Below are 15195 nucleotides of genomic sequence, written 5' to 3' on the forward strand. Positions count from 1 at the left end.
ATGTTCGAGCCGCCTACGTACCCTTCCAAAGAAGAGATCAAGTCATAACGTAGTTCAAATACATACATATATTTTTTTGGTATTTTCTTTTTTTGTGCCGTTTGCAGTTTCAGCTCATGCAGACAAGGAGCGTTTGGTGTTGCCTTTTATGCTCGTGTAGACCATGAGCGTTGTGCCATGCAGTTTAGGTTCGTGCTGGCGAGGAGCTTTGTGTCTTGCAGTTTAGGCTCTTACAGACAAGGAGCTTTGGTTCGTGCAGTTTAGGCTCGTGCGAACAAGGAGCATTGGTTCGTCAAGCGATTTGAGAGAGTCGTTCCTCGCAATCTTCATAGCAAGGAGCCTTGACTGAGTAGTTGAAGAAGTCTTCTGGGAAGATGTCACACATCGTGATGGGGATGGATGATCTTTGTGTCAAAGTTTCACTATCTCCAACACTTTCACATTGTTCTGGAGGTGGACAGGAGCTGCTTTGCCCCCTTTCCCATTGGTGAACTTGTGGAGAAGACATATGCTTCTTGTGCAGTTTCTTCGGAGTGACATAAGTCCATCCTTCAACTTCACTTGGCTTGACTGACATGTTTTTGGAGCATTGATGTGAAAAATAAGTTAACACACAAATTAAACCCTCTTGTTGACAATTGTAGTATATGTATAAGTAGGGTATCGTTCTAGGCCGGGGATTAGGAGGGATTGCTAATCTATTCTAAATTAATTTAAAAATAGTAAATAAGACTCAAGGACACAAAACTAGGCTAAAAACTCTAATAACTCGAAACACACTTAGAATGACTCAAAATAATGAAAACAATCAAATTAGACACTAGGAATTGAAATGGACGGAAATTGAATTAAAAGACTAACAACAATGAAAACTAACTAAATAATATAATTTAATAATGGGGGGTTTGGTTTTGATGAAAAGTAAATTAAACTTAATTAAATTACAGAATTAACAAAAACATAAAATTAAGGTAAAATGATAAATGACGGACTAGCTAGAGGGTTATTCTCCACACATGACACATATGCAACTTAAATTGATTTTCAGTTGTTCTTTCAATAAATTGTGAATCTCAAAACTCCAGATTAACCGTGAACAGCACTTTTTTAATGAAAAATGTTTCTCATAAGACAATCTCGCATTGCTCGCTTGGAAAGGGTAATGAAAAATGTTTCAGGTATAAGGGTAGACATATCTGGTGATAAGAAATAAAAGGTTCAACATACACGGCTCAAATTGGCAAACTAATGATATCATTTTTCTTTGGGAAACATGGTTATTTGGGCCATAGTGGTAAACCTAATGCCTCTATCATTTCCAAGTTCATGCAATCAATGACAAACAATTCGAAAGATCGTTACGCAAGTTCTAGAGATGTATCTCACATAAGTTCATCACACAAAAAAAATAGGAGTGTATGAAAAATGCACACACTTTCAATAGGCTCAAAAACTCACATAGGATGTATATGGTCACTAAATTCACATATGAAGCTTTAAGTCATACTTTAGTTTCACATTAACAAGGCTATGTGCATTTGGTTTTTCAAAGATGGTCAAACATGTACAAAACTAACAAGAGAATTAGGAATTTCACCAAACACATGTTAACTAAGTTCTTGATGATCATGGTTCAAATTTTTGATCCAATTATATCATTGGGTCGGGAAACTAACAAAAATCTGATTCAGAACAATAAGGGAAACAAGACAATATTTTTGGATTTTTAAATTTTCCGATTTTTATTTTTTATTTTTATTTTTTTATTTTTTTTAAGAAAACAAAAACTAACAACACAGAAACAAATGAAATTCTAGAGATTTCTACCCCCACACTTAAACTTGACATTGTCCCCAATGTCAGAAAACACTATAATGCAAATAAAAAATAAAATAAAATAAATAAATAATAAGAAACAAAATAACGCAATTGGACTGAAAACTTCCCTAATTTGCAGTAAAATCAAGCGATGACCCCCAAGCTAAAATTCTGCAATCAACTTCAAGGGTGGAAATAACCAAAAGTTCCTGCAAAGAAAAGAAATAATTCAGTTAAGTACGCAAGAAAATTAATTAAAAAAAAATTGCAAACGAAAAATTGAAAATTACGATAAAAGATAATGAATAAAACTAATAAGTAATCATTGGTCGTGCTTGTTGACTTTCCACAGCTTTCCTCTTGAACAGGGTGACACTTAGCTTTTCACTTGCAAGTGATGATTTTATGATATTGTACGGCGAAGCTTTGCTCTTTGGTTATGTTGCAGTTCCTTATTTGTTCTCCAAGCAGATGTGGCAGCTTCTCTAGTTCTTCAGTTCGGACTCCTTGTGCTGGGTTGATTGTACGAGCTGCATTCTTCTCTGCTTGTTTCTTCAGCACGGCGGGCAGGCACGAGGCAAAGGTGTTGGTCCTTATTTCTTTCTTCAATCTTTCCAAGTGCCCACCTCTTGCTTTCTTTCTCCTTGTCCCTAGCTGAATTGTCTCCACATGCTTCGAGGTATCATTTTCACTTCCCTTACTGTCCCCCAGGCAGATGTGGTAGACGAAGAGAAAGCATAAAATGATGAAGATGAGTACTCGAGAGCAAGGCTAGGTAAGCAATCAGGAAGGGGTTCCAGGCAGTTGGCTCCAGATCGGAAGATTGATACCAAATGCTGGCTGATTGCTCTCTTTCTCCTTGTCGGAAAACAAAGACAAGGAGAAGGACATGGAGAAAGCATGATATGAGATACTCTTGCTTTCAACCTTTATGATATGAAATACTTTTGCTTTGAATGGGTTGTTCGCAGGAGTATCCCAAGGAATGAGGAACACAGAGTGACTCGAGAGGATTCTTTGGGAATGCATTTTCGGAGATGAAGAGGTGTTGAGAGGGTGTGCTGAGAGAGTGTGCTTTTGCTGTGGAAGGCGAAGGTAGAAACTTATAGGACTTGTCTTCACAACCGGAACTGTTCTCTCACTTAGTGTCGGCAGCCGGTGGATGGGTGAAGAATACAAATTACGCGCTTTCTGACAAAGCTGCCCGTAATTTCCGCAAAGCTGCCAGTTGCATGTGACAAGTGCTGACTAGGTTGAGAGAGACAGATGGTTGGAATCGGCACTTCGACAGACTGCCTGTGATTTTCGCAGAGCTGAGTTTGCGTGTGACGGGTGACAACACGTCTTGACGAATTGATCTTGCGAAATCCGGGGTTCGGCTCGTGGTTTCTGAGCAAGCCCAACTTTTAAGAAATGAACGCCTCTTTTGAGAAAAGAATCCGGCTTTTGAGAACGGAAACTCCTCTTTTGAGAAAAGAATCCGGCTTTTGAGAAAGGAGCCCCGACTCTTCGATTTGCGAGAGGACGCTTCTCTGAGGAGCGCCTCTTTGATTTCTTCTTTTTATAGAGGCGTTAATTTTGTTCCACAACACACTTGAGTACCCTCCTGTAAACACTCCCTTCTTGCACTTGTTTAATCTTGATCATTCCGACTCTCTTCTTTCTTTACCACCTCTGAAAAATGTCTGGCCCTTCTGATCGTCGTTTTGACTTGAACATTGGTGAAGAGGCAGCTCCGCCTTCACCAGACAACATATGGCGGCCATCCTTCATATCCCCTACCGGTCCCCTTACCGTGGGGGATTCGGTGATAAAAAATGATATGACAGCTGCGGTGGTGGCCCGAAACCTTGTCACTCCCAGAGATAACAGACTGCTCGCAAGGCGGTCTGATGAATTGGCGGTCAAGGAGTCTCTGGCTCTCAGTGTGCAGTGTGCGGGTTCCGTATCCAACATGGCCCAACGCCTATATGCCCGAACCCATCACGTTGAATCCTTGGTGGCTGAAATACAGAGTCTCAAGCAAGAGATTAAAGGGCTTAAGCATGAGAATAAGGAATTGCACAAGCTCGCACACAACTATGCTACCAGCATGAAGAGGAAGATTGACCAGATGCAGGACACCGATGGTCAAATTTTACTTGATCATCGGAGGTTTGTGGGTTTGTTCCAACCGCATCTGCCTTCGTCTTCTGGAGCGGCACCGCGTAGTGAAGCTCCAACTGATCAACCTCTGCCGCCTCCTCCTTCTGTGGCCCCGCCGACTGCTGAAGCCCCGCCTACTACTGAAGCACCACCCGACCAATGAATACTATTAGTTTACATCATTGTAAAATATTTGTACTTTTTTTTATTTTTTTTTAAAATTTTTTTTTAAAATTTTTTTTTTTAATTTTTTTTTAATTTTTTTTATTTTTTTTTATATATGTAAATATATGTAAATTAATGTAAAGAGACTTTGGTTAACTTTCCCCCACACTTAAACTAAATAACACAAACTCACAGAAATCAAACAAATAACACAACTAACTAAACAAGACAAAATGAAAGCATTAAAGATAAGGGTGTAAAAATGCAAATCTGATTGGGTTAGCGATTCCAAAGTCTCCCTTCGTTGAATGCTTGGGTTGCCTCCCAAGAAGCGCTTGATTTAACGTCTTTAGCCGGACGCATCTTTCCTTTAAATTTCCCTCGGCTCCATTTGAACCTAAAATCAAAGAAAGAAAAATAAATCAAATATCAAAAGTAAAATACACAAACACCAATATAAACATAACAAAAACAAAAATAAAAGGATTAGCAAAGTTACTAATCCCCGGCAACGGCCCCAAAATTTGATGTGAAAAATAAGTTAACACACAAATTAAACCCTCTTGTTGACAATTGTAGTATATGTATAAGTAGGGTATCGTTCTAGGCCGGGGATTAGGAGGGATTGCTAATCTATTCTAAATTAATTTAAAAATAGTAAATAAGACTCAAGGACACAAAACTAGGCTAAAAACTCTAATAACTCGAAACACACTTAGAATGACTCAAAATAATGAAAACAATCAAATTAGACACTAGGAATTGAAATGGACGGAAATTGAATTAAAAGACTAACAACAATGAAAACTAACTAAATAATATAATTTAATAATGGGGGGTTTGGTTTTGATGAAAAGTAAATTAAACTTAATTAAATTACAGAATTGACAAAAACATAAAATTAAGGTAAAATGATAAATGACGGACTAGCTAGAGGGTTATTCTCCACACATGACACATATGCAACTTAAATTGATTTTCAGTTGTTCTTTCAATAAATTGTGAATCTCAAAACTCCAGATTAACCGTGAACAGCACTTTTTTAATCTTCAAGTTTTCCTTAAGTTATTGAATTGGACGGGAAAACGCATACAACAATTCAAAACATTCTTCAAAAGTCCCCTACGTGAAAAGCACAATAGAGATACAATCAAAGATCATTAAACTTTGTGAAAACTATAAGCATTGACGAGGCATTCGTAACTATGAAAAGCATGATACTCTTGCCAAGAATTTACTTAACGTGATTGTGACTAGCAACCTTTACTACTTGTGAAAATAAGTTCATAACGATTAGGTGAAATTCACTTATATTCTAGCATCAAATTCATGCATGTAAATTAAGCGTGCACTCTCAACCAACATACACAAATCAGTTTTTATACGAACGGATAAGTAAATTGAAATCACAACCGAAGGTAATCAATTCATATTACAAATATATCCATGACTTTGAATTAACCTCTAGCCAAAATAAATTTAATTACACATTATTAAAAATAGAAATAAAATAGGAGTTTGGAAAGATTAAACCGAAAGAAAGGATTTGCTGCTTGGACTCTGAACTGCATTTTCATGCTGACCTCCTGTCCTCCTCGCCACTGACTTCCCTTCCTCAAACTGCCCAATGGCAGCACTCTCCTCTCGGTCCTCTTCCTGCATCTCTGCGAGCTGCCCAAAGGGCAGCTCCATTCTCTCGCTCCCAAAACCCCCCGTCTAACCTTTCTCCCCCACGTATATATTCTCACCCTTTTGTTTTCTTCTTCTGCCCGTGTGGCAGCTGTCCCGTCCTTTTTCCATCCTCCCACATGCTGCTTCTTCCACGCTTGACCTTTCCAGCTGCCAAAGGCAGCCCTCTCTCCTTTGGATTCTTTTGTTTCTCTTCTTATTCCCATCATTTTTCTTATTTTTTTATTCTTTTCTTTTCTTTATTCCTTCTTTCTTCTTTTTTTCATTTCTTCTTTGCCGTTCCTCTCATCTTCTACAAAACAAAACCATCATGATGATGTTTCAAACATCATCATGACTTATCATTATTATATTTTTTTTAATTTAATTTAAAAGCTGATCTACACAGACAGTTTTGACAAATTTATTACATAAAATTTCACTTGTTCTATTTTTATTTTCTTTGCATAACAAATCCTATAAACACAAAAATAACGTAAATAGCTCAAAAATATAAGGAACTAACTAAGAAAAGACGAGTGAATTTGAAGTAAAAATATATATAAATATGATCCGATCAAGCATGCCCCCAGCGATTGAGGTGAAGATTTTGAGTTGACAGAGCCGGAAGTGACATCTTCTTCCAGGATTTCGTCTTCTTTGTCTTCTTGGGCCCTCTCTTCAGTGCGGTCCTCTTGGGTTTGTTGCCGTGAAGATTGGCCAGTGTAGATGATGGTGCGCCTCCTTACCTTCAGTGGTCCTTTTGTGTCGACTTCCAAAGTTGCTTGGCGCTTCATCCTTGAAGGAATCAAGCTTTGAACATCGTCTTTTCCTGCTAGACTGTCGAGCTTCTCTCCCTTTGGCGTTGTCTTCCTGTTTCTAGAAGGCTTCTTAGTTTCTTCAAGTCTGTCCAAAGACGGCCGTTGCGGAGGAGATCTAGCTGTGCCGCTTTGTTTCTTGGGTTTTGATAACCTTTCAAAGACTGATCTTTGCGGTGTTGGCGTCTCAAGCCTTTTGAAGACGGAAGTTTGGTCTTGACCACTGATGCGATCAAGTGCTGCAATTCTAGGTTTTGAATAATTCAGCCTTTCGAAGACTGAAGTTCGAGGGGCGGGTTTAGGCTCCTCTTTTGGCCTTGTGGCTTGTGGTCTTGGCTTCCTCGTTTTTTTGTAGGTCACTGATGTCCACCCTTTCTTATCACCAGTAGATGCATCTTGGTTGCTTGCCCCCGGTGATGGTTGTGTAGGAAGTGCCATGTGACTTGAACATTGACGGGAATGGTCATGCATGCTTCGGAGATGCACATGATCGAGCGATTCAAACACGATAGTAGTAGTGTGTATCGCAACCGTGTCTTCGAGGTCAAGCTCGATTTCCCCTTGCTGTGCTAGCTTCAGGATGAGATCTTTCAGTACGAAGCACTTTTCCGTTGGATGACTGATGAAGCGGTGGAATTTACAGTATCTTGGGTTGTCGGTACGATTCATCTCTTCCGGCCGTCTGCACTCAGGCAAACTGATCACCTTCTTGTCCAACAGGTCATCCAGCATGGCAACTACATCAGAGTCGGGGAATGGATAAATCTTCTCCTCAAGCTCTTTCAAAGTGCGTCTACGCATCTCTTGATCATGAAAAACTTTGGTTTGAATCGCCTTGCCTCGTGTGGAGATTTTGACGGGAACTGTGTTGACCGTCATCGCTTCCTTGGTGGGTTTCCATGCAGCCTTTTCCCCCTTTGTCCCAAGAACTTTGTCGTTCTTGTAGTCGGCGATCGGTTCTTTCTTCCCATGATGGGCGATGCTCAACTCCATGTCATGGGTGCGAGTGGCCAATTCCTCGAAGGTCCGTGGTTTAATACCTTGAAGGATGTATTGCAAACCCCATTGCATACCTTGGATGCACATCTCGATTGAAGAAATCTCGGAGAGTCTGTCTTTACAGTCGAGGCTTAGATTACGCCATCGGTTGATGTAGTCCATGACCGGTTCTTCCTTCCATTGCTTCGTGCTCGTCAGCTCTAGCATGCTCACAGTGCGGCGGGTGCTATAGAAGCGGTTGAGGAATTCCCGCTCTAATTGCTCCCAGCTGTTGATGCACTCAGGCTCTAGGTCCGTGTACCACTCAAAGGCATTTCCTTTCAGCGAGCGCACAAACTGCTTGGCGAGGTAGTCTCCCTCCGTCCCCGCGTTGTTGCAAGTTTCGACGAAATGTGCAACGTGCTGCTTTGGGTTTCCTTTTCCATCAAACTGCATGAACTTTGGTGGTTGATAACCCCTTGGCATCTTTAGGGCATCAATCTTCTTGGAATAGGGCTTCGAGTAGAACAAGGAGGTATGTGAGCTCCCTTCGTACTGTGCCTTGATGGTGTTGGTGATCATCTCCTGCAGCTGCTGGATAGAAAGAGATCCCATGAGTGCCGCTGCTTGGTCTGGCTTCGGCTTCCCATCGATTTTCTTCACCGGGGGTTCTTCGTCTCCGCCAGCTCCTCCCTTTAGTGGATCATCCTCTGGGTCGGGTTTATCGCCGTCTTGTGCCTCCAATCGGTTGACTAGTGCAGTGATTTGCAAGTCTTTTTCTTCCACAGTTCGGGTTAGCCTTGCGATTGCTTCATTCATTTGAGCCAGCTGCTCATCGATTGAAGTTGCTCCAATGGTCATGACTTGCATGGCTGAACTGTCGCTTGAATCGGCATCTGAGAGCATGGATTCAGAGTATTTCCTTGGGCTTTCCCCCCTTGGTGCCCTTAGTGAGGCTAAGGTGATCAAAGGCTCGTGCCTTGGGTGCTTTTGTTCCCTTGGCAGAGTTGATGCAGAGGTGAAAGAGGCGGCAGAAGTAGCTCTTGCCATGCTTCGAGTCGTGATGCCCAAAGTGACACCAGTTGCGACGAGGACGCTTTTGTTCTTTGCGCCGGTTGCGGGAACAGTTTGAGCCTTTCTTGATGCCATTAATTTTGGAAGTGCGCTTGAATTTCTTGAACGGAGAAAGAGATGAGAGGCAGAGATGATCCCACCGGGCGTGCCAATTTGTGAACACGGAAAATTCCTGAGACGAAAGAGACAAGAACAACGTGCACAAAATAATATTTGTATTTGATGATTTTGGGTTACAATCTCTCTCTATTTTGATCCTCTGATTCGATCTCCGTAAGGTGTTGATTTGTGGATGTTTCGTTGATCCAATGGCCGTTGATGCTTGATCTTGGATGAACTGTTGGAAGTTTCTTCAAAGGGCCGTGGGCTTGATCTTTGAAGGTGGATTTGAGCGGATCTTCAAGGAGCCGTTGGGGCTTGATCTTGAAGAATAGTGATGAACGGATCTTCAAGGGGTTTTGGGCTTGATCTTGAAGAACAGTGATGAACGGATCTTCAAGGGCTTTTGGGCTTAATCTTGAAGAACGGTTGGATGTGTGTGGATTTGTCGATGTTTGTTGATCCAAAGGGCCGTTGGGGCTTGATCTTGGATGAACGGATGATGAACGATGGTGCTTTCTTCAAGGGCCGTCGGGACTTGATCTTGAATTGGTGGAAGTTCTTCAAGGGCCGTTGGGACTTGATCTTGAATTGGTGGATGATTGTTGATCCAAAGGGCCGTTGGGGCTTGATCTTAGGATGAACGATGAACGATGAACGAAGAACGCTTTCTTGATTCTTCGGGAACCTGGATGCTTGAGAGCTTCGGAGTTTCAGAGCTTCAGGGCTTCAAGGTGTAATATCAATTGGTTCTTTCAAAATGAATGAAATGGGCTTGTATTTATAGAAATTTCCAAGGCCTAATTTTGAATATAATATTCCAGATGAAATAAGTCGTTTCTGCCAGGTGTTGACACGTGTCCTATTTGATGACTTTTCCAACTTATTTCAATTTTCGTTGAGTCACACGCTACGTGTAAAATTTATGTAATACATGAGCGTTGACACTTTGATTTATCGGTCAACATTTATTTACCGAAATTTCGATGTCTACAATATAGTCTTGATTGTTTTTCGTACCAAATTATAAATAACTAAATACCTTGAAGGCAAACGACCAAATTCACGTGTTTGCCCAAAAAAAAAAAAAAACCAACGACCAAATTCACGTTATTATTACCAAATAATGGTGGATAATTAATGGGGATGTACAGAAGCCTTAGTTTGATAATCTATATACCGCCACACCAGCATCCATGTGATGGAGAAAATTTTTAGTGTGCTAAGAACACAGTTCAATACACTAACTAACATAATACAAGTAGCTGATTTTTTTTTTAAGTATTCAATTACTTGTATTATGACATTTGATATACCTGGCTGTATTTTTGCACACTAAAAACATATCTCCTTCTTGTGATTGGAGTTTCTTGTATAGCAGTGTTATGGTTTCATGCCTACAAAACAAAGTTTTGTTGTTTTAATAGGCTACTTGTTATAATCAATAATAAAAAGAAAATCTGTTAAATGTTGAAAGAATCTAGTACCTAGTCTTATCTTTGTTTTAGGTTGCCGTCCAATAGATAGAGGTCGATGACATGGTTTCAGTTTGATCACATTTTTTTTTTAATAAACGATATTATCTACATTAAGATCATCTCTAACTTTTGTGTTAAAACCTAAAATTTGTAACTCAGAAAATGTAAGTTTTAACCGAAAAACAGTTTTCTAATTTTGCTTTAAATTTTTAGCCCAATATTATTAAAGAATGAATTTAGAACAATTTTTTTTCTTAAAGTAACTTTTTTTAAAACAAAATTATGTAGACTAATCCTAATTTAATTTTAGGAACATTTTAATCTAAAAATATTTAAATTCCAATAAATATTGAAAAATCACTAAACCGATACCATGAAACACGTGGAACACTATGAAAGAATTCGAAACACATTAAAGACTTTTTTTTTAAATTATTTTAGCCGTTAGATTTAAATTTGGACCGTTAAATCTTTTTTATTTTTTTTTACCGTTGGATTCAATGAATTTATAAATATAAAACTAAAAACAAATATACATATATAATGTGCCAGCCCACTAACCTAGGGGAAATCCTGGCCTAAATTTGCCCCAGAAATGAGCTTGGGGTTAAAACTCATATTTGCTTGGAGTATGTGATCTTAGCCTCACAATAGGCTAGCAATAATTTAGTTTAAATTCGCCTTTGGCAAGAATCGAACTTAAGATCTCTCACTCACAAGTAAAGAGGAATACCACTAGACTCCAATACTACGTGGCAGTTTGGTCCCATGTTTTACTCCTAATAAACCTCTATTAATTCTTATTTGTCGTTTTCGTTTTGTTTATTTTATTTGCCGGGCTTAAATTTAAAAAAAAAAAAGTGTGAACAGTTACAATAAGTGTATAAAAGTCAGTTTTCCTGTGTATTTTCATGTTCTTCTTTGAATGTTAATGGAGCTTCATTATAAAATGACTGCATCTTAAGTTAATGAAACGTTTACTAATAACAAAATATGCCGCCGGCAGATAAAACACGTGCAATTCTATATTATATCTAGCTTTAGAAAGAAAAGAAAAAAAGAAACCTATAAAGAATTCGATGGATAATTAATTTGAATATAAAGGACGTTGGTAATTTTGGTTCGACGAAAGTTTTATATTTCATTATTTATTAACAAGGAAACAAGAGGAGAAAAGTAAAAGAATATAAACAAGCTGAAGGATTGGACCGAAAAAAATAAAATACTACAACATGAAATTATCTATGGTCTTCGCCCGCTTGTTTTCAAATTAATATCTAAATCTTGGTAGTTTTGGTTTTAGCATTGTCTTGTACCTATGAAGCAATTAGTCACCGTACGTACGCGGATAGCTAATCCCGTTTCTAGAACACGGCGAACATTTTGATGAACAATATGGGAAGTACTAGGGTGACATTGTTGCATTAAGTTTGTGCATTATTTGATGTGAAAATTGACGTGTACAAGTCACGTCAAGTATTACTATAAATATAACTTTAACTCTTGAAACTTAATTTTCTTCATATAAAACTCGACTTAAGTTTTTTACTCGAATAAAACCAATTTATTAGATTCCACATCAACAAATTCATTAATTATGTTTGACTTAACACATTTAAATTTTTTTGGATGCCTAAAATACCCCTATTTGAATGTTTGAGGCACACAATTAATGTCATGCGAATTATAAAGGAGAATTAATGATTTTATTAAAAAACATTAATGTTATAAATTCATTGCCTAATATATAATAACAATATAGAAAATGTCTAATATATATACATGCTTCACTAAGTCACTAAAATTATATTTTTCATATTAATGTAGGTAAATTATTTCACACACATATATAAAAAAAAAAAACTAATGAAAAGGGCTTGAAAACTTTGAGTTTTAATGATAAGGACAAAATAAAGGGTAAAGTGAATAGTACTAGGATTGACTTTTTAGTGTAAAAATGTGGTTTTTCGTTAAAGTGAACAGTACCGGGAGCTTTTCGTTAAAGTTCCCTAAAAAAAATGCCTAATAAATGTAAAAATTCATACAAAATAATTTACCAAAAAAAAAAATAATGTTATTTGATTCAAATAGTGCAACTACTATTAAAAATTTAAAATGTTAGATTGCTCAAAATAATTTACCCTATCTATGTAAAATACATGAAAAATAATTTACCTACTTAATAAACAAGCCCAATATATGCAAAATACATGCAAAATAATATACCTACATAATAAAGCAATATTATTTTATTTAATACTAATTTACCTACAAAATATATTATTTGCTAATCATAAATTTACATATAGGTAAATTAATTACATATAATAATTTTTTAACATATATGTTAGTACTACGCATATATATATTTGAACGTATAGACATAAAGGTAAATATATTTGAACGTATAGTAGTACCATATACAGTACTACTTTGAATGTTATACTTTTGAACGTATGTATATTTAAAGTAGTACTGTATTCTTTATATGTATGTATATATATATGTATGTATATATAATAGTATGTGCAATAATTATTTGTTCATTATAATTAAAGTAAGTAATAATATTTATTGATTTGATTGTGGCACAAGTTGTAAATATTTTGTAATAATAGGTCAATTACTTTTCTATTTGGCAGTCTTTTTCAAATTTGGATTTTATTTGAATATTTAGAATTAAGTGAGTTTTTATCTAAGAAATAAGAGTTGCAAAAGTTTATATCTAAATGACCCTATTGTTCATTACACGAGAGAAACTCATCAGAGCACGACCTACTTAACCCACAATAAAACAAAAGCGATTAGGTTTATTGTTCTCAAAGTCCGGTTTGACACCATTAATTAATTATATGCATGCCTAGTTAAAATCAAGGAAAATGGTAAATGCACATCCTTTTTTAGCTCTCACCCACACATGTTTAATCATGTTCATTGTTTTTATTTAATTTATTCAATCTAATAGCCGAAAATAAAGAAGATCAAGAAACTTAAAAGAGTGTGAAATCACATTCCAAAATAAATTCAACTTTTTGTTCAATATTAATCTCAAATAACACGACATTAACATCATAACACAGACTCGATTATTACTGCCTCTAATCGTAATTTAAAAACTAAGGTGACGGTCCATGAATTGAATTTGTTAAGAAAGACAAATTCATTATTATAAGCATTATGGTTAGGATATGGTCAATCAATACAGCTAGCTACAATTGGGAGGAAACACCACACTCAAAGACAAGACATATAGTGACAAATCTCTCGTTCAACGGTCTTAATTAAGAAATAATATAACTCCATTTCGTGTCTACACTTGGAATTAAAAGGAGGCAACCTAGCTACTGCCTGAGCTGTCAACTCTTCATACACTCTTTCTATCTCTCTCTCTCTTTCTCTCTCTCTCTCTCTCAAACACAAGCATGGAAATCTCCTTCCAATTGCAAAGCAACAATCCAATGCTGCAAAAGGCAACGCCGAAGAAAAATTCTCATAGTAGTTATATGATTCAAACTATTTCATGCAGAGGTGATGGGTTAGAGATGCATGCAAAGAAGGCTAACTTTTATGAGGTACTTTCTCTTGGTTCTGAAAATAACATAGACTTGCATGACATAAAGAAAGCCTACAAAAGCATGGCTCGTCAATTTCATCCTGATGTTTGTGCTCCGTCGGCAAAAGAGGAGTCTACCAGAAAATTCATTGAGCTTCAAAAAGCATATGAAACACTTTCCGACCCGGTTTCGCGTCAAATGTATGATTATCAGTTGAGTTTGGCTGACTCTTCGTTAGGGTTAGGGGTGGAGGGGTTTTGTACGGAGGTTAAGAGATCCATATTTCAAAGGGAAGTGTGGGAAGAACAACTTCGTGGATTGCATAAAAGATCACAAACAAGAAGGGAAAGGCGGTCCATGCAGAATTAATATTTTATTATATTTGTACTGTAATGTTTTACTAATATTTTCGTAGTATCATTTGTAATTATTTGTGCAAACAGGAGCAGCAGAGCTTCCTCTTTGTTGATTTTTACTCGAAAAGGAGCTTCATCTTCATATCTAAATGATAACATAAGGAACAAAATGATCTCTTTTATTTTATTTTATGTATAACGTTCTGTAATTTACCGAACTCAAAATACAACTAAAAACAAACAACCGACAAACTGAAAACAAGATTTGAAAGTTGAATTGAAGAAAGCAATTGAAAATAATGAGCAAAGTAAAATCACAATGCGATGAGGGAAGAGTATGAGATTTATTATTATATTTTTTTGACCAAACATATTATCTACTGAGGGGTGGGGAGTGGGCTAAGTTCCACACTGGGTTAGCCATAATAATGCAATTCAAATTCTCATTTTGCGAGAATCAAACATAAGACCTCTTACTTACAAGTAAAGATGACTACTAGACCGTACTACTAAGTCACAAGATTTTTGAAATTAGTTTTTTTGAGATTAGGGCAATGACTTCATCATAACTATCCAATTTCAAGCAATCAAACACAAGTTACAAAGTTCAGATTTAGCTTTAATGTCTGATTCTTTTATAGTCATGAAAGTCCTAGGATGGGTTTAACCTGGAGAAGGGTGAATAGGTTCCAACTTAAAAATTTAATTCAAATTCAATGTTCAATTTAATTTTTATATCCACAACAAATATCAAATTATCCTACACATATGCAATTAAAAAGATAAATAAAATGTGCAAATAGGATGTAGTATTTAATGAGGTAAAACCGACCACTGGGAAAATCCTCTAGCTCCCAAGTCAGGACAAACACTAAGAGAAATGAATACAGAAAGAGATATAAAACTCATCAACTAAACACACATACTAGTAGGCAGTTTAGTCTCCGTGCTTTGCTGCTTGATCTCTCTTAATCTTTGAGTAGAAGTGGCATGACAAAAACGCGATCGTCAATCACCTTTTTCTCAAACTTTGCAGGATACT

The 15195-nt window shown here is 37.0% G+C and overlaps 1 protein-coding gene across 1 annotated transcript; it reads left to right on the forward strand.

The window, feature by feature from the left end:
- The first annotated feature begins 13665 nt into the window (after positions 1-13665).
- On the forward strand, positions 13666-14166 carry LOC103403338 (chaperone protein dnaJ 20, chloroplastic-like). The gene has a single exon (XM_008342150.3). It carries the CDS (start codon positions 13666-13668, stop codon positions 14164-14166), a length of 501 nt encoding a protein of 166 aa, XP_008340372.1.
- Positions 14167-15195: the final 1029 nt, after the last annotated feature.

The sequence above is a fragment of the Malus domestica genome, chromosome 15 (genome assembly GCF_042453785.1).
Source record: "Malus domestica chromosome 15, GDT2T_hap1".
NCBI lineage: Eukaryota > Viridiplantae > Streptophyta > Magnoliopsida > Rosales > Rosaceae > Malus > Malus domestica.

What these genes read in the sequence shown, in the direction of transcription:
- LOC103403338 (XM_008342150.3), top strand. Translation starts at nt 13,666, where the DNA reads ATGGAAATCTCCTTCCAATTGCAAAGCAACAATCCAATGCTGCAAAAG.